At 41.7% G+C, this 24,918-nt stretch overlaps 1 protein-coding gene across 11 annotated transcripts in view; it reads left to right on the top strand.

The window, feature by feature from the left end:
* Positions 1–24,918, top strand: part of TNRC6C (trinucleotide repeat containing adaptor 6C) — an 814,117-nt gene that overhangs the window by 742,346 nt on the left and 46,853 nt on the right. For 6 of the 11 annotated variants that reach the window (XM_053303814.1, XM_053303817.1, XM_053303815.1 and 3 more), the window contains 6 exons: positions 4,308–4,517; positions 4,958–5,127; positions 9,827–9,907; positions 14,938–14,995; positions 15,271–15,416; positions 21,955–22,128. In XM_053303814.1, the coding sequence (XP_053159789.1) occupies positions 4,308–4,517; positions 4,958–5,127; positions 9,827–9,907; positions 14,938–14,995; positions 15,271–15,416; positions 21,955–22,128 (839 nt within the window). The remainder of the gene's footprint in view (positions 1–4,307; positions 4,518–4,957; positions 5,128–9,826; positions 9,908–14,937; positions 14,996–15,270; positions 15,417–21,954; positions 22,129–24,918) is intronic. The other 5 variants (XM_053303813.1, XM_053303816.1, XM_053303818.1 and 2 more) reach the window with 3 other exon arrangements.

The raw sequence follows: 24,918 nt of genomic DNA on the forward strand, positions 1-24,918 counted from the left end.
GTGGCTATTTCAAATCAGTATGAGAGCTTGTAATATGTGAACCTCTGTTAGCTGCTGGCCTTATGAACTTCTGTTTGGCCATTCAGTCTCCCTTTGCCTCTTCCCCTTTGCCTCTTCCATCTGAACTCAAGCCTTTAATTCTGCCTGAACCAGTTCCTCTTTCATTCTTCTTTTCCTAGGCCTACTTCCCCCTTGATCTACAGCATTCTGAGACCCTTACCTTGTCTTTCTCAAAATATATCTGCCTGCCATGGCCCCTTTTATGATCAGAGACAGCCAGACACCCTTCTGCTTTGCTCATCTCAACTTCTCACTTGTTTCCTCATCTGTAACATTAGGGCATTTCCTTCAATCACTAATGGAGGACTTCACTACCAGTAGCAAAACATCCTGGTGCATTTAAACATCCTGGTGCATTCCACAATATATATTTGTCCTTGGAACCATGGAAGAGGAAATCTGTATGTTAAAGGCATTTTCCACTTTTAAAAATTTCATTTTCATTGTATAAGGATAGCTGTTTAATCAAAAAATTAAAAAGTTTGAAATGGCAATAAGTGCAATGGGAACCTGAATTTCCACTTAAATAATAACAAAACATTTTGTTTTGTTAGCTCTCTGGGGCATCAAGCTCTCTGGGGCATCAGTGGGCACAGAACATCATGTCAGGGAAGGCTGCCCTATTCTCTTTGTTGTCAGGGGTATGCTTTGGATGCACATTCTGACTGCATACATCAGCTCACCTCAGCAGTCACACAGCTCCTGCTTGTTGCACAGAACTATGTGCACTGGAGCAGGATGGATATGTCTAAATCTTATGTTGAGATGCAGAAGTTGAGGTAGAAGAAGAGAGGATATCATCTCATTTCTTTTTAGTTGTGATTCTAAAAATACATCTTGAAAATCTGAAAATGAAAAACAATAGCTTAGAAGAGTTGCCTTTAGGGTATGTTCTGATAAAGCACCAAGGTTCATACATAGGAAAGTCCAAATCAGATTTAATTTAGTTAGTGCACCATATACAGGTTTAACAGAGATCTTGTGGGAGCCACAGATAGACAGCTAACTAGCTCCAGATTTTTCATTCCTTTGTTACTTGTGTACCACATTACTATACAAAAAGGGTATTGACACAATCAGGAGGCAGGGCAGGTGGCAGGGAAGGCTGTTCTAAACTCCCCCCCCCCCGACAATTCCTCAGCATTTGTGGGAAGTGTGAACCGCACTTGCACATGATCTGTGCTGCTGCACTCAGCATGGATCTCTGGAGGTTAGGATTATGCATCCCGGTCTCCATGTAGCCCTCAATGCACCATACGACAAACATGGTGCTTTGGGGGATGCCCCCTATGAGATGGGCACTCTAGGCACCTGTCTGTGTGCATTCAGGCTTTAAAGTGGGGTTAGATGAGCAGCCTAACCCAAGCTAGGTTTCCCTAGCCTGGGTTAGGCTGCTTGCGATAACAACCTTAAAGTGTCTTACAGTCCTCTTTCCATCCTTATAACAAGCTTGTAAGATAGGTTGTTCCTCTGTGTTACAGACACACATAGACAAGGATTTGTTCTAAACCTGCCCATTGAGTTGATGGTTAAGCAGGGATGTGAACCAAGGTTTGCCAGGACTCCTTTCAGTACTTCTGGACCACACATTTTTGTTAAACTTTATTCGCCAGGTTGCTCAGTATTAACATCTTATCTTTCTTTCAAAATAAGACTTTTGAAACCCCCTCCATGTTTGAGACTTTTGAAACTTTATATTTTGCATTATTTCAACAAAAGAAATTAAAATGAAGCATCTGAAGTTAATCTGAAGTTAAATAATCTCACCTCAGCATTATCTGGGTTGGGGTGGGGTGGGGGAGCCTGATACCTAAAAGCTAAACATGACTCTTCTGTTGTTACTGGCCAGTGGCCAGACGATTAGTGGAATGATGTATATTGTCTGTGGATTATCCACACCAGGACCTGCTGCAGTAGAGCAATGCGTTGGTAAACAGCAAGATGATGACATTTGACCTTGCAGTCTTGCCTCTCATGGTAACAGTTCCTTTTGGAAAGGACCCATGGGGATTAGACAAGGAAGGTAGGGTTGCTTGTTCATTAAGCCGCCAGCTCACAGTCGGCTTACAAGCTGCTTACAAAGGTAGGAGAGGTCAAAACCAAATTCTGTTGTTGATAACTTCATTTCTCTCTTGATGCAGGACTTTAAATGCAGGAAATTATTTTTCTGCTCTTTCAAACTCTTCTAGATGCATATTACAGAAAACCAGATGAATTAAATTAAAGATGAATAGGAGATGAAACAATAATACAGAATGGCAGACAGAGTTCTATAAAATAGCAAGCAAATGTGAACATTCCTCATCTTCCCCCAGTCTTTCTGCCTAAGGAAAGATCATCACACCTCATTTTACAGTACAGTAGGATCAGAAGAGACTTGTGGACCAAACTTCTTATACTGTGCCAAATGTTCCTTACCAAAGTATTCCTGAGATATTGGCACACATTAAGGTAGTACATATGACAAAAACTGCTGTCACGGTGGAAGGCTGGTGGCGAGGCAGACTCCAGCCTGCCTACCTCCCCACACACGATTGGCTTCCCCCCCTACAGGCTCCGCCACTCACACGGCACTCGAGCCACACTGTAGCAAGTGGCAGAGCAGGGAGCCAGAGGAGGAAGTCCTCCAGCATCCCTCAGTGCACTGCGCTAGCACATGACCCCAAACCTGCAGTTAAGGGCGCACTCACAACCTTAAACCCAAGTTAAAGCCTGGGGCAAATTTCCAGGTTAGGGGCTGAGGCAGCAGTGGGATTGGGCTTGATTCTGGCGCTTCACATGGGTAGAGCCAGGCCCAGGCTGGGTTGCCCACTTTTGTGCACCACCTAGAGCCTCAGTGTCAGGTGGTGTATAAATTAAATAAATAAATAGATAAATAAATAGATAGATAAATTAAAAAAATTATCTAGACTTACAGAGTGGGTGCTGGTGACAACTTTATCACACATTTAGTGTGGTAAAATTATCCTTTCCACTTTGCAGAGAACTGGCTCAACAAGTGCTTACATGCACATGGTGGTAAATTGCTTCACACCCATTGCCAAGTTAAGTAGATAAGGCTATACACATCGTATGCAGATTTGGTTGTTTTAAAAGAAAGCTCAGAATGCTAAATTACATACCTGATTTAAAAAAAAAAAAACTTACCAAAAAAAAAACACCTACACTTGCAGAGTATAATAACAGAAAGATGGAAAAGCCACAGCCCTGGATATAGTGTGCTTCAACCATCACACCACAGTTGTCCATAGGAAAAATATTGAATAACTCACATCAGATGGCCCACACAAGTGAGCCATTTACAGGCCACAGAGAAAGTAGAAGAAAACCCAGAGTCCCCACCTGATTTGGCTCTCCTTTAGTTCTTGAGCAGGGATACAAAGACTGCCAGTGAAATCTCCCTATAACAGTTGTATTAGAGATTTTAGTAGAGAATGCTTTCCCAGCCAAAAGGCCGAGAAGCTACTACATGCCAGCTCTGTCCAGTATTCCATCTCAAGTTGTCGATTACTTTTCTCTTTATGCTCCACTTTGCCAACAATCCATGTTGTTTTAGAAAAAATATACAACATTCTATCGTTAGGATAGCATACAGCCCATTACACCAGATCAGATCCATGTCAGCCTTTTACTAGTATGTGGTATAATAAATGTCTGTGCAACATTCACTTCTGTTTCAGTTCTCTGGTACAATAGCTACTACATATCGTGTGACTAAGTCATATATTGTTCTGATCTTTTCTTTCTCCCTGTAATCTGTTGCTATGGGGAAGGGGATGAGAGGGACACTTGCAATTCTGTCATCCAAAAGAATGGATATTTGCTGTTTCTTATGAGGCAGACTCCACTTTTTTTTGTAACAAAACCTTTGCAAATACTAAAAATATTTAAGGAAAACGAGTCATTTACAATTTTAGCAAAATGATTCCAACAGTGCTACAGGGATTCTTGAACTTGCTTTCTGGGAGGACAAATCAGTGTCTTATGTGACTAATTAAATCCTGTCTGCACCAATTGCTTCATATTCACAAGTTGTCCACAGTTGTTTTGATGTTGTTTCTAGAAATATAGTCTGAAAAGGTGGCTGATATTACGAGGAAGATTACTCAAAGTTGTCCCATTAAAATTGAGTTTTAATTTTAAAATTAAAGTTAGGCAACGTTAAAATTACAAGTTAGGCAATGTTGGCCAGTACTTTTGCATTTCTTCATCACTTCTAACAATGATTTTTCCATCTCTGATTTCAGCAGGCTGGGGAGAGATGCCTGCTGTCCATGCAAAGCCTGAAGCTTCATGGGGAGAGCCCTCCTCCCCTTCTGCTGCAGTCGATAATGGCACTTCAGCATGGGGGAAGCCCCCCAGCAGTGGTACAGGGTGGGGAGATAACTCTGCTGAGTCAGCAGGGACATATGGAAGAGCGAGCGCACCAGCTGCTGCCCCAGCACTGTGCAAACCAGGTGAGTGTGTTTGCCTATGTGTGTGTGTTGTTCTTCTTGACTAGGTGAAAAAGGGGAGCATGAGCAACTTTTATCAGGATTTTCATATACTCTTTTTTCACCTGAAACCAACATTCTGCTAATGCAGGGCTTCCCAACCTGTGGTACTCCGGATGTTTGTTTAACTACAACTCCCATCATCCCCAGCCACAATAAATTATAGCTGGGGGTGATGGGAGTTGTAGTTCAACAACATCTGGAGGACTGCAGGTTGGGAACCCCTGTGCTAATGGATAGAATGCCAAAGTCAGGCCAACACCAAGATCTTATGCCCTTTTTTGTCAATTTATGCTCTCTGGCCTTATAAAGTGGCGGTGGGTGGGAAAGGGCTGATATGCCTGCAGATATATTGATTTTCAAGTATAAAGGGGCTAACTGAAGTCTTTTTCATTATGTCACAGCTTCTAAATCTTCTATGCAAGAAGGCTGGGGCAGTGGTGGAGATGAAGTAAATCTCAGTACAAGTCAGTGGGAAGATGAAGAAGGAGATATGTGGAATAATACTGCTTCACAAGAGAGCAATTCCTCTTGTAGCTCCTGGGGAAATGCCCCAAAGAAAGGACTTCAAAAGGTATACCAAAAACACAGCTGGGTTATAAAACTGAGTAAGATAGAAAGTCAAAAGGTTTATGCAGTTATTTAAACTTTATCTTTTTAAATTACATTATTTTATGAAAGAATGAAAGTCGTCACTCTCAAAAAGCCCTGCTTTAAGAAGCCTACAAAGATGCATCTAATTATCACCATCTGTTTTGATTATATATTCTGGAGTTACAAATTGACTAGCATTTCACATAGAAGGACATTTTACTCACAATCCCCACCCTCAGTATTGTTCCATTTGTGTGTGGGAGTGAGCACACATGTGCGCGCGTGCACACACACACACACACACACACACACACACACACAACATTGCAGTATTTCACCATCCATTCACAGATTCCTTTGGCAAACAGAGCTCAGAACTTAGCACCGTAACAACAAACAGAACTCACTACCTTATCACCAGTTAGGCTTTCTAAGACGTACTGTTCACATTACAAGAAGCAAGTCAGATACTGGATTTGTTGTTCTGCCCATTCCTAAAAACAGGTTGTCTCAGATAGGAAGGTGTTGTGTTTTAGTCTTTTACCATCAGATAAAAATCTGATAACGGTGTTGATTGTTGTGATAGAGCCTTGCAAGGGTAGTGGGGCACTTAGAATGGCTGACCTTTTGAGAAGCATAAGTCTAGACTATTCAGTGGGATTCAGCTCAGCTTCAGCAGCCGCTCTGTCATTGGTTCTGTCACCTGGAAAGAGAGGCAGGTTCCAGCTATTGATAAAATCACTGTTAGGCACCCTGTGCCCTATTGATGGATCCATCTGTATACGAGGAAGTTTCTGAAGCAGTAACATATTTGTGTTAAGGCTGATTGAATACAGTATAGGAGCCATTTGATGGGCTATAGCATGGTACTGGAAGCAAGAAAAAGAAAAGGAAAGATACTTCTCTTGCACTGTGTCTGCAGAACGACTTCAGTCCAAGTTGTTCCATATAGTGGCCACCTGGAGGAAGAATTCTTATTATTTAAATATTCTCTATCTATCTATCTATCTATCATTACATTTTTATACCACTACAAATAAACAGTTATGTAGTTCACTTTTCAACAACAACAAAGTCTCAAGCAATTTACATAGCAGAAATTATGATTCCCTGTTCCAAAAGGACTCACAGTTACACAAGGAAAGCACTAACAACAACTGGGAAGGAAACTTTGAGCCCTTTTTCATGATTGCTTACCTCCCCCGCAGACGACCCCTGGTCTGGGCACAGAGTTCACACGCCCAGACATGCAAATGCCTCCTCTGGCAGTGCGGAGGGTTGGGGGCCAAGACACATCACCCTGGCTCCTAGAACTCCCATAATGCACTGCACAAGTGCACAGTGCATTATGGGGATTCTTCCGGCACTAATCGGGAGGCTGCTGCTGTGTTGGAGCTGTGCAGCACCGCACAGCACCAACATACGGTCATTTAGACTGGGTTAAGGGTGTGCTTGTGCCCTTAGTCCTCACTAAGCAGTGGGCTTCTTTGGCGGTTTTGCCACTGGGAACCATGGAGCTCCCAGCAGTTCTTACAATCGGCCAAGACCAGGCTTGGGTTTCTTAGCCCAGTTTTGGCTGATAATAACAACAGCCTCTATGTTTAGCTGAATATGGTCAGCTGCTTTCCCCCTTCTAAATACAAGAGAGCTACTACTTGAAATGATATCTCTTTGCCCAGTTATCAGGGGATATAATCTACAGTTCTCTGTGACAAATTTGCAGGGCACTTTCTAGTCTAATTTGGATGCCCTCCTTTGGAAGGAAGGAAGATCAGGTTCTGAAATAAGAAGGAGTTGTTGAGTATCCCTCCCTGCACATTTTAAATCATGACCTTCCACAGTAGGCTACGTCATTTCAGAACCTTTCTCTCTGAACTAGCCTTTTATTAATTTTAATTATTTATTAAAAATTTAGGTGGTGAAAATAACAATAATTTTTTAAAAAGGAGGGGCAAAAGCCTGGCTAAAAAGGTAGGTCTTGAGAAGGGCCTTGAAAGCCTAAGGAGGGGGCTGAACAAATCTGGGGGGAAGGGTGTTCCAAAGAAGAGGGGTGGCCACAGAGAAGGCCCTCCTATGGGCCCAGGCACCATGCACTACGCCAGGGCCCGGGACACTAATGAGGGCCAACTGAGAAGACCTCACAGGACAGGTTACAACTGGCCGAGAGAGGTGATCCAGGAGATATACAGGTGCTAAGCCCATAAGGGTTTTGTTGGTGAGAACTAGCACTTTAAATTGGACCCGGAAGTGAACAGGCAATGAGTGCAGTGACCATCAAAGAGGTGTAACACTATCAAATCTACGGCCACCCATGAGGAGGCAGGCTGCTGCATTCTGGATTGGTTGAAGCTTCCGAATCATTTCCAAAGGCAACCCTAGGTAGAGTGTGTTACAGTAATCCAAACAAGAGGTAACAAAGGCATGAGTTACTGTTGCCAGGGCCTGCTGGTGAAGAAAAGGCCATAACTGGCAAACCAGCCGAAGCTTGGCAAAGGCACCCCTGGCCACAGCCTCCACCTGCTGTTTGTTCAAGCAGGAGCCACGAGTCCAGAAGGACCCCCAGATCATGAACTGTTTCTCTCAAGGGAAGCACAACCTAGTCAAGAGATAAACTCACACACGGCAATTGGCCAGATCGCAAACTGAACAAGATTAACTTGGTCTTGGAGGGATTAAGCCTGAACCATGTATATCATTCTCAGTTGAAAAAAGAATAATATTGAGGAGAGGGCAGGGGAATTAGGGCGGGGGGAGCGTGATTTGTGCATTGCATTTTAATATATGCAAGAGTGCATCTGTAACTTTATGGTGTAGCATAGGACTAAGCTCTGAGACTTCTGCTCTGATCAGTTTGCCCCAGAAACTTTAACTATGCTTTAAAAGTGTAATTTTATGTCCTTTTATTAATCAGGTGTGTACAACCTGTAGCCTACCAAGTCAAACATAGTCCACCAGTCATTTATTCTGGCTTGCCAAGCAGAGGCGTATCTAGGGAAAATAGCGCCTAGGGCAAGCACTGAAATTGCGCCCCGTCCAAGCATCTGACACCCATCTTTCAGTTAACTTTACCATAATATCAGCTGAAACATACAAGTCAAGCTTGTTAATCTTTTAATATTTCAAAAAATATTTCGCAGTGGACGTAGCCTGACTAAAAAATGCTGGAAAACTACAAATTTCAGTATGCTGGGGCTCATGAAATACCCAAATACTATGTGGAGGTGTACTTGGAAAACTAAACCGAAGTGCCTGTCTAATTCTCTACTATGCATTGTAGCATCACTGTTACATAAGTTTTAAAAATCAATGGAGAATTTGACTTTTCCCAGATACTCTGAAAATAATTAAAGGATATGCAGAGTAAACTGTATCACTGCTTGGAATATATTCTAGTATTTCAGAAAGACAGTTAAGATGAGAGAAAGAGAGCAAGAAACTCCCAGTGGGCCTTAATACTAAGGATTTCACACAGATTCAAAGACAAACTCACCATTAATAGCCATATTACTAAGACATCACATTTAACTCACTTATCACAAGAAGCAAAGTAAGAGCAAATGAATACAATCCTATCTCATAAGCTTCAGCTCAGTATTCACAAGCCCTGATTCTCTGTACATAGTACCAAACGAAATATGTGTACAGTGACTTATATTCTATTTTTTTTAAAAAAAATAATTACCTGTAGCCCCTTCGAGGGGCTTCCTGAGGGCCGTGGGGGGTGGTCTGCAAAGGTTCCCCCTCCCCCAGTTGGCCTCTAGGGCCTCACAGAGACCATTTGAGCATGTGTGGTGGCCATGCCACCACGCATGCTCAAATGGCCTTTGCGAGGCCTGGCCTTGGGCCTCACAGAGGCTTTCTGAGCATGTGCAGTGGCCATTTTGTTTTCGGCAGCCGTTTCTATTTTATTTTAATTTCAAAAAAATGGCGCCCCCCTTCAAGTGGTGCCCAGGGCACGTGCCCTGCCTGCCCTACCCTAGATACTCCCCTGTTGCCAAGAGGCTTAACCACCAACGCACCTGTTTTGCAGGCCAATGGCAAGCAGTAAGTAATAGGAGGTCTCCTGAGCCTCTGGTGAGCTGCCATATCTGGTTGGTGGATTATGATTGGCTTAGTGGGTCACATGTGGGTCTAATGTAGATGACATACATCTTTCTACATTTATTCTGACAGTAGCCCTTTTGTTTTTATATGGGCCACTTGATAGGAGCCTTAATAGAGAGGTCCCTTTTAGACTATTCTGAATATAGTCAACAGCAAACTGAGCTGTTCTCAGATCTTTGAGTGTGACTCTAATTATAGATACCTTGGATGGAATTTTTGCATTACATTTTAATTGTCTGCTTGCTAACAGTTGAAATAAAACTGCTCATTTTGGAAAGTGTTAATTATTTCATAGTTAAGTCTAGCAAAACATGATGGAAAGTAGTAGTCTTTGTCACCTGCTTGTGAGATTTATATCATGTACACTTCTTCTTGAAAGAAAGTGAACATATTTATATACTTAAGTGTTAGGATATAATGGCTATGTTATAAGTTACGTATAGGAATCCTAAAGGAAACAAACAGTATTCATAAATAAATAAATGTGTGGATTTGGATGGTGTGTCTCACTGCTATAAAGAGTAGAATATTTAAATAGATTTTCCCCTTTCTTTCCTTCTATTTAATTTATCCAGGGCATGAAGACATCTAGTAAGCAAGATGAGACCTGGATCATGAACCGTCTGATAAAACAGCTTACAGACATGGGCTTCCCAGTGAGTAAAGTTCACATTTTAGCATTTCTTATGGGTTTACCTCCACAGTCCATAGAGGATATAGATGACTTCTCTGACTGCAAATAAATGTCATATTTCTCTAGATGCACAGTTGGAATACTACATACCTCTTATTGGGTTCTTTCTACAAAGGTTTCATTGATATTGTTATTTATCCCATAATAAGATGTAGGATGCATTATATTTTAGAATGGGCTTTTACTGAGTGTTTCAAGTTGTTAATAATTCATATTTATTCCTTCTGTCTGTCAATTAATCAAACATGTAGAATTAAGTTGATTGTCTTTTCTTTTCCTAAGTATCTGGCTCATGGCTATCTCTATAGTAAGTTATCAGTAATGTGTAAATAGCACATCAAGATTGTGGAAGCAAAAGGGCTGAGTAATTAGCCACCACAAATCCACTTGTCAGGGCTGCAAACCTGTGCTCAGTTTAATGTAGAATCAGAGTTTTCAAGGGGGCTTTGTAGTCCAACCCATAGCTCAGTGAATAGAATCCAGAGCTATTGCATCCCCAAAGCTGGTTGTCCAACTGCTGCTTGAAGATCTCCAGTGAGGGAGATGGCCTTCCCCACTGGTTCTACCATCAAATTATTCTTAATATTAAGAAATTTTTCCTCCTGTCAGAGGTGTACCTAGGTAATTTTGGAGCCTGGCCCTGAAGGCCTTTAGAGGGCCCCCTCCCCTACATATTAAGCATCATCATGCTCTGCCGGGTGACCACACTACCTGGGACAGACTAAAGAGAATTTGGGGGGCCCCAAGGCCTGTGTAGGCCCTGGACTGTTCAGGGCATCTTTGTAGATGCCCTGAGCAGGAGGGCATCTCTGCCTCCTGTTCAATAAAAACCAACACTACTGTAATTTAAGCTCATTAGTTCTAGTCCTGCCCTCTGGGGCAACAGAGAACAAGTCTTTACACTCTTGCGTATGACAGCCATTCAGGTATGTTATCATGTCCCCACTCAATCTGGTCTTCTGCAGTGTAAGAATACCCAGTTCCTTCAGAATTTACTGATAGGGCTTGTTTTCTCCAGACAAGGTTTGACTAATGCAGAATAACATGGAACGATTACTTCTTATGACCCGGGAACCATGGTTCAATTGATACAACCTAAGATAGCTGTAGCCTTTTTTGCAGCTGCATCAACAATGCTGATTTGTGATCAACTACAATCCTGAGATCCTTTTCACATATACTACTGCCAAGCCATCCTGTATCTGTGCATTTGATGTATGTTTCTGTCTAACTGCAGAACTTTTGTATTTGCCTCTGTTCAATTTCACTGTTTTAGTTTCAGTCCAGCTTTCCATTTTGTAAGGTCACTTTTGAGCTTCTTCTTATGATGTGTTAGTTGGCCACCTCATTTTAATGTCATCTGCAGATCTGATGTGGATTATCTCCATATAAGTTATAAATACCAGTGTTGGAGAGTATTTGGCCAGGCGAGACCTGGTTCGCATCCCACTCAAATGCTCCCTCCAGTCTGATAAAGAGCCGATGATGTGTACTTTTTGTGTACAATTTTCCAAGCAGTTGTGAATCAACCTGGCAATATTATTAACAAACTGCATTTGACCAGTTTGCTGACCAAAATATCAGGGAATTTTATCAGCTGGCAAAACCAAGATCAATTACATTCACAGCATTCCCATAATCCACTAAATTAGTAATCCAATCTTTTAAAAGAGATAAGATACACCTGACAGGGTTTATTTCTTGACAGATCCATGCTAGTTTTTACCAGTCACTGTGTTACCAAGAGCTTGCAGTTTAACAGCTTTACGCTGTGTTTTTGTGTCTTTCCTGGTACCTAGGTTAGACTGGCCATAATTTCCCAGATCCTCTTTTTCCTCTCTTTTGAATATTGGGACAACATTAGCCTGTCTCCCTTCTTGTGGCACCTCACCTGATCATCCAGGATTTCTCAAATATGATAGACATTGAGGTAGTTCTCATGACTAGCTCTACCCAGGTAAGGGCAGTGCTAGCCTGGGTAGGGCCGGTTGTGAGAGCCACCAGGATTGCTCCCAATCCTGGCACTCCTCTGCCAGGTAGCCCAGATTTGAACAAGCAGCAGCCATAGAGCCCCAATTGCAGCCTGGTCAGGGAGAGGAGCCTCTCTGCTGCCCACACGGTGCACTGCGAAATGTGAGAAGAGACACCAGTTATGTGGGCATGTGAGCAGCCGCGCTCCAAAGAGATTGTGTGGGAGATATGATCCAGCCCTCCCCAGCCCCAGCAGTTGTGTGAATGACCTTAGAGATTTTGAGAGTACATCTGCAGGTTCTTTTAGTACCCTAGGTTGCAATTCATTGTGGCCTGAAGACTTTACTCATTGAAGGCAAAGAGATGTTTCCTGACCAACTCCTTATCAGTCTTGAACGGCAGTTGTAACTTCTCACCAGTCACACTGTTGTGAGGTTGCACACAGCTTCCCTTTTTGGGAGCAAACAGAGGCAAAATAGGAATTGATCATTCTAATCTCCCTCTTTCCCCCATTAATATTTCACCATTCTTACTGAGCAGCAGGCCTACCATTTCCTTTGAACACACCTGAAAATGTCCTTTTGTTGTTCTTGGCATCACTTGACCGCCTCAGTTTTGAGCTTTAGCTTCCTGGTGCTCTTCTACAAGTCTGCACTACTTGTCTGCATTCATCATCTGATTTTATGTACAACCACGTTGCCTTCTTTGGAAATCTCCCATTTTTCTTTCTCCTCAAAATTGTTTGTGACTGTGCCTTTAGTAGTTCCTGCTTTAGGAGCTCCTTTTCATCTTTATTTCCTTTTCCCTTTAGCTTATCTTGCCATGGAATCCTACTTAGCACTTCACTGAGCTTATTAAAGTCAGCTTTTTAGAAAACCAATATACATTATTATGACAATGCTTACCTTTACCTTAGCTTTTTATAAAATTAAGAAATACAGCATTACATGGTCTTTTCCCCAAATTTCCCTTCCTTATTGGTTAGGAATATCAAATGAAGGATAGCCAATCCCCTTGTTCTTAAGAACAGCCCTGCTGGATCAAGCCCAAGGCCTATCTAGTCCAGCATCCTGTTTCACACAGTGGCCCACCAGATGTCTCTGGGGAGCCGACAAGCAAGTTCCTTCCTCTTATCTTCTCAAAGAGGAAGTTTATTATAATTTAATTTACTTACATTTATATCCTGCTCTTCCTCCAGGGAGCCCACAGCAGTGTATGTGGTCATATTTATCCTCACAACAAACCTGTGAGGTAGGTTAGGCCAAGAGATAAGTTGACAGCAAAGCGTGTCAGGAATTTATTGAAGAGTCAGTGATTAACAGTAGGGGTGTGTACAGACAGTGGGTCAGTCCGCAGTCTGAATTTGGAGCAGGCCGAAGTCCAGCAAACTGGCACGGCCCAGTTTGGCGGAACCTCAGACCGGTCTAGTGATTTGAGGCAGCACGGGGGGCGGGCAGCAAGCAGCAGTTTTTATAATACAGTGCAGGTCGTTACTAGTGTGGTCGCCGCCCCAGGTAACTTCCTGCTGCCGTGGTGCTCCCCCGAGCAGCCCGTGTATGGCAGTATGGCTCCATCATATGTGTTTGAAATCGCTGAGCTGTAGAAGCTGGTTTGCCTTTAGGTGGAGCTCAGTGTATGCAAGGCTTTCCCAAGTTATCCTCAGTATTTTCAAAGAAGGAAGGAACTAGTTACTACTTCTGCAGGAATGTAACATTGCTGTTTAAGTTTCCCTTTGGAAATAGAAAGGAAAAGGGAGAAGAGCAAGAAGGTTGAAGAAGAGATAGAAGGCATGGAAATGAACAGAAGGAAAGAGAGAAATATGAGATAAGGAGAGAACAAGGCAGCAATAGAATGACAGTGGAGCAAGAGTTATGGAAAGCATTATTGTCCTGTTGAGAAATATTAGACCAGGCTGCTGTGTAAATGCTACTGCAAATTTTTATGTAGTATTTTTATTTTGCAAGATATTTTGCCATCACTCTGTCCTTCCCACACTGTAACAGAGATCACTATTATGCCCAGCTAATAGAAGGGGATGTCACCTTAAGTGGTGCAGCGGGAAAATGTTTGACTAACAAGCAGAAGGTTGCCAGTTTGAATCCCTGCTGGTACTATATCAGGCAGCAGCAATAAAGGAAGATGCTGAAAGGCATCCTCTCATACTGCACAGGAGGAGGCAATGGTAAACCCTTCCTGTATTCTACCAAAGAAAACCACAGGGCTCTGTAGGCACCAGGAGTCGAAATCGACTTGACAGCACACTTTAATAGATGGGGGAATCTGAGGCTGAGAGAGTGGAGACTTGCCTGATGTCACATAGCTTGTCCATGGTAACTAAAGAATTTGAACTCAGATCCAGCTCTGCTCTCTATGCCCAAATGGTAGTGTGTCCTAAATCTGTTACCTTTTAAAAGTGCCATCTAGAGTTTCCTGTAACAGGGATTTCCAGATGTTGACTACAATTCCCAGTTGCAATGGCCTTTGGCTCAGATTATGGGAATTGTAATTCACAACGTCTGGGGGTCCCAGTTACAGGGAACACTGGTGTGAACTTATTCACCAGCACCAGCTTTTGGGTCTTTCCAGCTTCTGGGTCTTTAACAGGAGCATGATGATCATTATTATTTTATCTTCATACTGAGAAAAGTATCAGCTGCTGATTTCTGTATAAAACTGCTGTTAAAGGTATGGGAACTGGTTAAGCTGTTTTTTTCCTGGTCAATTGGTAATCCTACCTCCTTTTGAATGGCAAATGTGGAAAAGCATAGAGACAATGTCAGCATGCTACTAACATTGCCTAGTAAAGTAGGAGGGAGTAAGTCTAAGGTGCTCCCAATCTAGACTCCTGAAAAATTCACCTGGCTCCGAGATTTTACACCTCTAACTGATTTCCTTTCAAAATTGCATTATTAAACCAGTTGAATTGTCTTCTCTTGGCCCTAGGCATGTTTCCTCCTGCTTTTACAGTTATAAAACTCATGTTGTGTTAGTTATGAACTAATCACTTTCTCATTTTTGCAGAGAGAGCCAGCAGAAGAGGCCTTGAAGAGTAACAATATGAATCTTGATCAGGCCATGAGTAAGTGTGTTTGTAACTGAAATTGACATTTGTGAGAGTTTATCTGCTATAATGAAATCAGTATCTCTTTTCCGAACAGTATTTGATTGCTTTAAGATTGTTTTGCTTACCAGCAGTGCCAAACTGCAGGGCTTTAAAAACACAAAATGTAGTTTAAATTTCAGCTTGCAAAATGTAGTGATAGTAATAGCTGTATCAATAGGATAGTGATTTTATCTTGATTTCAAGAAGTTTCCCTTTCTTTAACATCTTCATATTATCTTTACAACTTTCAGGTGCTCTGCTGGAAAAGAAGGTGGAAATGGACAAGCGTGGAATGGGAGTGGCTGACTACAATGGAATGGTCACCAAACCCCTTGGCTGCCGCCCACCACCGATCTCCAAAGAGTCTTCCATGGACCGCCCCACCTTCCTTGACAAGGTAGGTGCAACATTCTAGGAATAAAGACATTGGTATATGTGGAAGGTGAAAAGCCAGGCTAGCAGTTACACTAACCTAGAGATTATGAGTGTAAATGCTTTGCTTTATCTGGCAATCCTCCACTCCCTTTATTTCTTTATGTTGTAGTTGTGAATACTGCCCTGGAGACTGACATGTTCTGTTTCATCTACTTAAGCACTGATATATTATGGCATAACCACTGTATCCCACATATTTGATGTTCCTAGCTGGTTTTTTGTGAGAAATTATTAACACCAATAATGACTTAGCAGAAATTGCTAATGGCTGGTTGTGATATTTCTGTTAGAGGTAGATGCCAATGCTTTCTAAAAATTAAATGGAATTCAGATTATTTGTTGGGATTTGCCTGAAATTTATTTTTGATTTGATTTGATATACCGCCATTCCCAAAATGGCCAAGGCTGGTTTACACTAAAACCAGAAATACATAACAATTAAAATCAGGAACCAATTAAAAGCCATTCTTTTGCTATAAAGTAGGTACAAGCAAATGCCACACAATGCAGCCTTCTCTCTCCTCTATTGTTGATTAATCTACCATGCTGCAAACAGAGAGCAGAAATTAACAGCATAAGTATAATTCTAGAAATAGTTAAAGTTAAAGCAGTTGACGTGCTTATGTCTTGTCTGCTGTCAAAAGTTAGGCCAAAAGCTCTGTTGGAACAGGGATCTGTCTTGTGTGTTTGGGGTTTTTTTTTGCAGGCGGGGTAGTTGCTTAAGTTACTCTAGGAAGCAAATTATGTTACTCTAGGAAGCAGATTAATAACATCTGGGAATCCCAATTATAGGGAACACTGGTGTGAATTTCTTCACCAGCCCCAGCTTCTGGGTCTTTAGCAGGAGCATGACCTTAAATATGATGATGATGATGATGATGATGATTTTATCTTCATACTGCAAAAAGTATCAACTGTTGATTTCTGTATCAAACTGCTGTTAAAGGTGATACTATATGAATAATAATAAACACTGAGCCAAGCCATACCATTATATTTGGGCTATAAGAAATTCATTTAGTTTAGTGCTGGGTCCCTAGGCAGCTTCTAAATAGAGTTGGAAAGAACAAACTTCCCACCCTCTCTAATCTGTTCAAGATATTGTTGGTTTGTCCCCATTTCCAAGTTGCATTCAGAAATCGCTCTTTCCGCCCCAGTGATTTCATTAGGAGTGCAACAGGATGCAACAACTTCTAAAAATTCTCAGCACCCTTCCCATCTGCTTCCTCCCAAGTACCTTCCAGCCCCTTACCTTTTTTGGCTCCAGTGATAATTACAGGAGAATGAGAGAAGTTTCTTTCCCTTGTCCCCTCCCTATTACCTCACGTGGAGTCATCATATCATCCCAGATGCAAGGGATAGTGGGAGTTGTAGTCTTTTCAGTGCTTCTGTCATGGATCAGTAGTGTTTTAAAAAAAACCCTGTAATTTCCAGTCCTCCTTGCTTCTGGCATGTTGTAAGGACTCCATGCTAGGCATGGTGTGTGGGAAGAAACATCTCTCCATTCTCCAACTGCCTTCACTGGAACCACTAGAAATTTAAGGGAGGAAAAGGGGGAATTGGAAGCAGAGTATGGGTGGGAGGAAGCAGGCAGGGCTTTTTGCATGGTGAAACTGTCAGGTTTAACTTCCAAACTACGAAGCTTGGCAGAGTCACTAATTTAGCTCCTTTATGCTTTTGATGTTCCCAGATTATAGACAGACATCAATAATACAGTTTAAACTTATTGAATAATTAAATAATAAGCAAAACTCATACACTGAGCCTCAGTGAAAGAGTTGCCTCTAGCATATCCAGTACATCTAAAAGCCCATCTCTAATCATGGCAATTTATATTGCTCCCAAGTGATACAAATTGAGGGATAACACTTCCGTATCTCAGTAAGTTCTAAGCGACGCACCAAAAGGAAATATTCTTCCTAAACATGTTCTGTGCTAAAACTAAAAGGGCTTATTCTTAGCAAGTTCCTTTGTTTTGTTTTCGAAAGAACCATGTTTTTGACAATTTACAATTGAATTTAGAGTACCAGGCTCTTCTGATTGGATTTTAAGAGGGTAAACCCAGCATACAAGTATATTAAAACAGTGTTGACCAGTGTTGATCCTGTTTTATAAGTAATATTTACAGCTTATGTTTTATCTGAGCCTCAATTCCTAGACTCCATTTCTCCATTAGTGTACTATAGAAACTTTTTGGAAAACTGCATAACTTTCAGCAGTAATTATCATGTGGCATTAACATACAAAGTTGCAGGCATGCATTGTAAATAGCTTTACTCTGGTGAGACCTAGACTGTAGTGTATGTGTGGCCCATGGTTCCAGATGTCAGGCTGTTTCTTGGTATAGTTTCTTTGGCTTTTTTTGTGTTAAAAATACTCATCTTTTCTCATACCTGATAATTGGAATGATTTCCTTTCTTTTCCCATAATCAATTGTCAGAATTTTATTTAGACCAAATTAATTTGTTGTAGCTATTGGTCTTTTGAAACAGTCTTTTAATGCATGTGAAAATGAAATGACCTTTTCAGTAGCACAGTTTGTGTAGTTATTTCATATCTTATGTTCATATTTTCCACTTTAGGGGCAGTTTTGCAAACCATATATGTTGCTCTTATTGGGAGTTAGCAAAATTATATTTGAAAGTCAAGTATGCATCCCCACTGAACTCTCTGTCAAGGGAGTTTGTTACCATTCATATCTTTTCATGGAAGAAGTGTTTCTGAGACTGAGGAACTTCAGTCTCCAGGGCAGTCCATTTTTACTAACTTTTGAAATGTAGCATATGTTTTAAAATGAGAACCTGAGTGCCAATATTTACTTTAACATTTACATACAATATTATAATTGCATATGTGTGATCCTCTCAACAACATTCCATGACAAGTTGTACATGAATAGAAGCCATGGTTGATATAGCAAATCAGACACCAGTAGAAGAAATATAGGACACTGAAAACTATTCCTGCTTAAGAGGCAGGAGAGGATTGCAAACAGTTCATGACCTGGGGAGAAGAAATCCTTGAACCTGTTACTGTCATGCAAACTGCAGTTTGTGGAGCATGACGGATATTCTTGCAGAATGTTAAACATGTTGAGCTGAAAGACCTTGGGGATATGATTAGAAAATGTCAGTGTCCTCCCTCAGGGCTTTCCAACCAAGTATCACTTAGTTGATGATAAAGAAACTTTTCCTTTGCCGCCAGACAGAAGGAGTTACTGAAAAACTCATCTTAGAAGGATAAATTTAGGATTTCTGCTGTGTTTTATGTCTAAATGGCATAGAACAATATATTTCACCCTTTATGTTAACACAGATAGTTCTCTAACAGTTAGTAATCTTCTGCATGAATGGGTGGGAAGATGATGCAAGTTAGCTGAACAATTATTGTTTTTACCAAATTAACAAGAATATTCACTCTTGAAGCTTTAAATAGCTCTAAGGTACACAGCAAATTTAGGATGTTTTCATCCCAAACTTTCAATGTGAATAGTTTCCTGAAGGAGGCTTTTAGATATTGGAAAGTAATCTGGCTTCAAAAGAGACAGGACCCTTACTGAGCACTCTACTCACAAATCAGTAATACCAAAGCAGTGTTGGTGGAGATTGCATGCTTTTTGTTTACTATCATTCTTTGGGGCAGGCAGAGTAGAATAGTAGAAGCCGCTTTCAGTCTGAGTTGCTCCACAGCTCATATGCTAGGACTATTCAGCATAAATATATTTGTGGTGAGCGGGGGAGGCAGTGCTCAACCTACCTTCCCCCAGACGATCACTCTTTCTCCCTTGGCACTCTATCTGCGCACCCATACGACCCACGCTGCCAGGAACAGTGCAGATCAACAGAGGCCACAACTAGTTTTCCCAGCCTCTGGGTATCCCACAAGGCACCGCACAACTAGCGTGGTGCCTTGGGGGGTTCCCCCATCAGACGAGTGTTCTAGGCGCCCATCTAGGTGTCACCGTTGAGGGTGTCTCATCAAGCTCCGTGGAGTCCGAGGAGGCACATGAGCCTGGCAGCCGAGTAAAGGGAGTGCTTGCTCCCTTAACCTCAGCTAGGAGCAGGGTTAGGCTGGGCAGGAGCACTGGGATCCACACGGTTCCAAGCCTGGCGTAGGCTGCGCGCTATGTTTATCCCATTTTGAATTCCTGGGATGTTAGCTACATGTAGAAATAGGTTTTCAGATGAATGGGATATGGTGCTTTCCCCTATAACCACAGTTCTCAAAGTGAAAACTGGACCTTGTAAGTAAATATAAGTAGACAGATTGAAAGCTCTAAAAGGGTGGTATCTCTTTTATCCAAGGCTTTAAATTGGGTTAGTTCATATGTAACATTTTTTATTCTCTAAATCATTGTTTGGAAGTTCAGGAATAATCATTTTTCTTAATTTCTCCCTCCCTCTTTCTGTCATGTTGAGGAATTCCCTTCCATCTTCCCTGGTGTGAGTAAAACTGTTCTGTGCTGTTTAGTGATGTGCACGGAACCACGGAGGCATGGTTCGACATCGGCGGGGGTCTCCCTTTAAGGGCGGGGCCCCTGTTGTTGCCCAGAAATACAGGAAGTATGGGCTGTACATGCACCTGCCACACACGAAGCCTGTACTTCCTATACTTCCAGACAACAACGGGTGCAGGGGTGTCAGGGAAGAACGCTCCCACCCCAAAAACGTTTTTTAAAAATGGAGCACCAATGGGGGGAAAGTGGCGGGAGGGGTAAGTGCAACCCCCCTGCCCTTAAAGGGAGACCCCACCAGTGTCGAACTTCAAACCAGCACCAGCACAAACTGGTTTGCAGGCCTCTTGCATGGCCTTCAGACCAGTTCGTGCACATCCCTAGTGCTGTTTTATCTGAAGCAGCAAACTACAGTTTGTGCTGGCCTTCCAAACGAGAATTGGAAACCAGCTTTAGGTCACGCTTTTCTATCCTGAATTGGGGGACAAGTGCAAACTAGAATTTGTCAATGTGATTACAATAGCAAATCACAGTTTTCCAAAAGCAGGAAATAATAGACTCTGAGTGCACGAGGGAAGAAGAGAATAGAGTACATACAGAAGTACAAGGCCCATTCCTCAACTGCCAAACTGTTTTGGAAGACAGGAAATATTACATGTGGATCAAACAGATGGGATTAATATAATGTTTCCTTCACATATGTTTATGGGAAGTTCTTCTCCCTGATTGTTGGAAGCAATGTGTAACAGAATAAATACTATGGAAGCACTATTATAATGGTTTTCGTTCAGGGAGGTTTGCTATGACAAAGCTGGAGAATGAAACGCTGCAGAATTAATCAGGCTTAAGCCCACTTACATTCCTATTAAGGCCTACTGAAACCAGTGAAACTTACTGTAGACAATTCTGTTAAGAATCCCATTAGTACTAAAACACAGCGTTCATACTAGGGCACCCAGTGTTTGAGTCAGCTTACATAGCAGTCCCCTTGTCTCTCTCTGCAGCGTCCCCTCAATAACTGATTTTTTAAATGTCTGTTGTTAATATCCATTACTTAAAAGCAAGTGTGTATCTTTCAAAATGATTGTGATGCTAATATTTAGAAACAATTCAGTGTCTGTTATGTAGCTAACAGTACAAAAGATAAATTATGTTTTCTTAACAGCTGTTTTTTAATTTATAGCAGTTGCTAAGATAGGAATTATTGATTATGTATATTACAAAAGAATCTATGAACTCACAGAGGCTTTAGAAGTATTTAACTTTTCTGACTTCATAAGTCTATACTTGGTTTGTCTTATAGCAGTGCCCCAAAACTACAGTCAGACCTCAGCATTTTAGAAAAATTGAGGCTGCGTTCACACAACCACAGCAGTCCTGGTTAAAGAGTAACCAGGATCACTGAGCCCTGTGGAGATGATTGTGAGAACCCAGAATTTCCAGGCAATCCTGGCCAGACTGCTGTGGTTAAACAGCGTTTAACCAGTACAGATAACCTGTAGTTTAACCATAGCAGTTTGACCAGGATTGCCTGGAAATTCTGGATTCTCACAATCAGCTCCACAGGGCTCAGCAATCCTGGTTAACTCTTTAACCAGGTTCACCTTGATTGCATAGATGCAACCTGAATGTGCTTTTGTTGTTTGTTATTTTCCATTTGATAGAAAAAAGAGGAAGTATATGGGCATGAAAATAATGATTAGGTAGCAATCTGTTTTGCCATTACTTTTGCAATTCCAACTTAGGCAAGTGATTATTGCCATGTAGCTTTTTTATTTTAAAAGTATTAGCCCCTTCTTGTGCCTGCTGTTGTTTGTATTTGAGAATGATGATTCAGTTATACATTTACAAAATGTAAAGCAAAAAGTAAAGATAAACAGTAGCTTAATTTTGTTTCTCTTTTTCTTCTTCCTTCCACCTCATATTTTCATTATGTATTTCTCATGCCTTTTTAAACAATATTTTGATCCTTTGTTCATTCATGTTTCACTTATATTTCCATGGGAAACTGTTTTGTGCACTGTCTGTATTGGGACACTGCACACAGCTCACCCTTTCTTTTTTCAATCAGGATGGCGGCCTAGTGGAAGAGCCCACTACTTCACCATTTTTGCCTTCACCAAGCCTGAAGCTCCCCCTTTCAAACAGTGCACTCCCTAATCAGACCCTGGGTGGGATTGCCTCAGGGCTGGGCATGCAAAACTTGAATTCTTCTAGACAGGTAAGGCACCTTTTGAGTGACAATTACTTGAATGCCAGCACTCTTGAGCTTAACTAGTTAAGGATACATTTCTTTGTTTTTGGTTTTTGGTTTAACCCTCACTGGCTATCTTGGTGTATTTTTGTGTACCAAGAGGCCTAAAACACTAATTAATTGCTGGTTATTAATTCTAAATTTTTGTCCACTTAGGACATTGTTAGTGACACTGCAATAAACAAAACCTGCAAATAGCAGGTCATTACCATAAATGCCTCCATGATTTAAAAAAAACAACACAACAACTCCTGGGGTACAAGTGTTCCCCAATAGGGATACCGTCGTACCCCTGAATTAGTTGACTTGCAAAATACCCACTAACTTAGTGAAATATTTTCTTCTAGGACTTGGTTTGCCTCTGCAAGTTTTGTTTGGTTGACTTACAAGTCAGGTTGCATTCTAAGTTTACCATAATGGCAAATATGCAAAAAAGTTTAGTATTTTTACCTCTTGGCACCTAGCAATGACTGCTCCTTGTGTAACACCTCAATATGTTTTGTAGGCGACTTATTGGTCAGGGTGCATTCAAAGTTAATCATAATGGCAACTTTGGATCAAGCTCACCTAGCAATGACTACCCCTTAACACCTAGCAATATTTAGGGATATGCACAGAACCAGCAGAGGGCGCACACACGTGCTGGGTCCTTCCAGTCTGAGGAGGCGGCAGGGAGGTCTGCTGCCGCCTCACCGGACTCTTTTAAACTGCAACACTGGCGGGGGAAATAAGGTGTGGGTGAGTTAGTGCACCCTCCCCAGTCCTTAAAGATATTCCCCTCACCTTCAAGCCAATCGAACCTCCGGTCTTTTGAACCTGTTTGGAGGCCCGTAGAAAAACCCCTCCAAACAGGTTCGTGCACATCCCTAACAATGTTATCCGACCCTGTGTCAATGTTATCTAACCACTGGACGCAAGGAAAAGTCATCCTTACTTGTTCTTAAGAGGCCTGAACCTCTTCTTGATGTTCTGTCTCAAGAATGCCAAGTCATTGCACTTTTGACCTTTCAAAACAAAGAAGTCCCATGTCAGCCAGTTATCCTTGCCTATAATGCCCCTTTCCTACCAGCAAGGACAGAAGGAGCTAGTAAGCTTGAAGATCAAGCAAGAGAACAGGAGCAGGAAGAGGAGAGTAAAGCATAATGGATGCTCTTTCAACAATAAATACTTCTGTGTACTTCTCTGCCATGGTTGCCAAGGCTGGCCAGTGTGGGTACAGAGTTACTCCATAATGACGGCACATGCATCTTCATGATATCCGGTGAAGGTTAAACTTCTCCTTTTAAAAAAAAAAGTCAAATGTCCATTCAAGAATCAACTTATACACATTTTTCACAGAATAGTTGTTACTCAATGCCAAAGTGACCAGAGTTCATTAGCTATTGAACTGTAACCCTTGTTCATTCCCCACAGTTCCTCCAGAGTCCTCATTTCTGGTTCCTTTTCTCCCGTCACTACCCCATAGCAGCTCTGATTACTGTCACTGCTTCCCTTCCTCACACAGACCATGTTTCTCTCAGCTTGTAGTTTCTTCTCCCTCTCCATCCCCTCTCCTCTACTCCTCAGCTTGTGATTCTTGTTACTTCTAAGCTTGGGTGACAAAACCAGTTCCCAGCATTAGAGAAGCGGAATATTTTTTCTTGTACTGGTGCTTAGAGTGTAGTGCTAATCCTGTGCACTGAACCTTGTGAACCAAATGATTTCTCTTCCAAGTAGCTGAAATTTGGTGTATTTATAGGGGTCTACATGCTGTGCAGCAGTAGGTGAGTGGAAGAAGAGCTGCACAATTACAGGGAGTCATCAGCATACCTATGGTGAGGGTGACTCCCACAACTGAGCATGCACATGGAGGAGGGGGAGCATTTTTTGCTTCTCTCTCCTTGCTACAAAAGACCTTTCCACTTGCAGGAATGTGTCACTGAAGGCTGCTCAATCCTCGGGGATGTATTTCTATAAGAGGAAAGATCTTTGTAGTGAGAACCAGAACACATCCCCCTCTGTGTATGTTTGGCTGCAGAAGAAGCCCTCACCACAGATACGCTGAAGGCATCTGTAAGCATGCAGTCCTTCTTCCCCTCATCTACTGCTGTGCAGCACGTGGGTCATTGTATGAATTGATGTGTTTAACTTTGTTAGCTGCAATTGTTCTCTGATAGTAGAGGTGGCGGGGGAATATTTAAATACAATGTGATGCCAAGTTGTGGTATTATGTTGCTACATAATTTACTCCAAGAAAGTTACAATACTGCCTGTGGTTAGTTGAAGGCCAGGAAACTACATGTGGTAAAGGATGGAGCCTTACCTTTGAATAAAGATGTAGCAAAGTGTACCACATGTAGCTCCCTTGCATTTAACTATATTCAGCATTATAACTTACAGAGTGATTACAGTGCTTTGTAAGCCTTTTTTTTTTTTTAAGGGAGGCAGGAGGAGAAACTAGAGTGTGTTGGAAGAACAACAGTTGTTGTGACTTTGAGCCCTAAAACTCCAGCTAGTTATGAAGGGGAAATGTTTCCATTTATATTTAACATGTATTCCAGATATGCCCTACACGTTAGGCCTGTTCTCACATTAAATTAACACATGTATACTTCCTACCTGTTCCTCTCATTTTAGGGGGCTTGTATCCCAGTACACTTTTAAAATAACCATGTGTGCAGTCATTCACACAAAATCATGTGCATATGTTTGGACATCTGTATGCACATACAGTGTAAAGCCTAAGTAGGGCTCTTTTTACTAATGAAACTAGGAAAA

The sequence above is a fragment of the Hemicordylus capensis genome, chromosome 2, assembly GCF_027244095.1.
Source record: "Hemicordylus capensis ecotype Gifberg chromosome 2, rHemCap1.1.pri, whole genome shotgun sequence".
NCBI lineage: Eukaryota > Metazoa > Chordata > Lepidosauria > Squamata > Cordylidae > Hemicordylus > Hemicordylus capensis.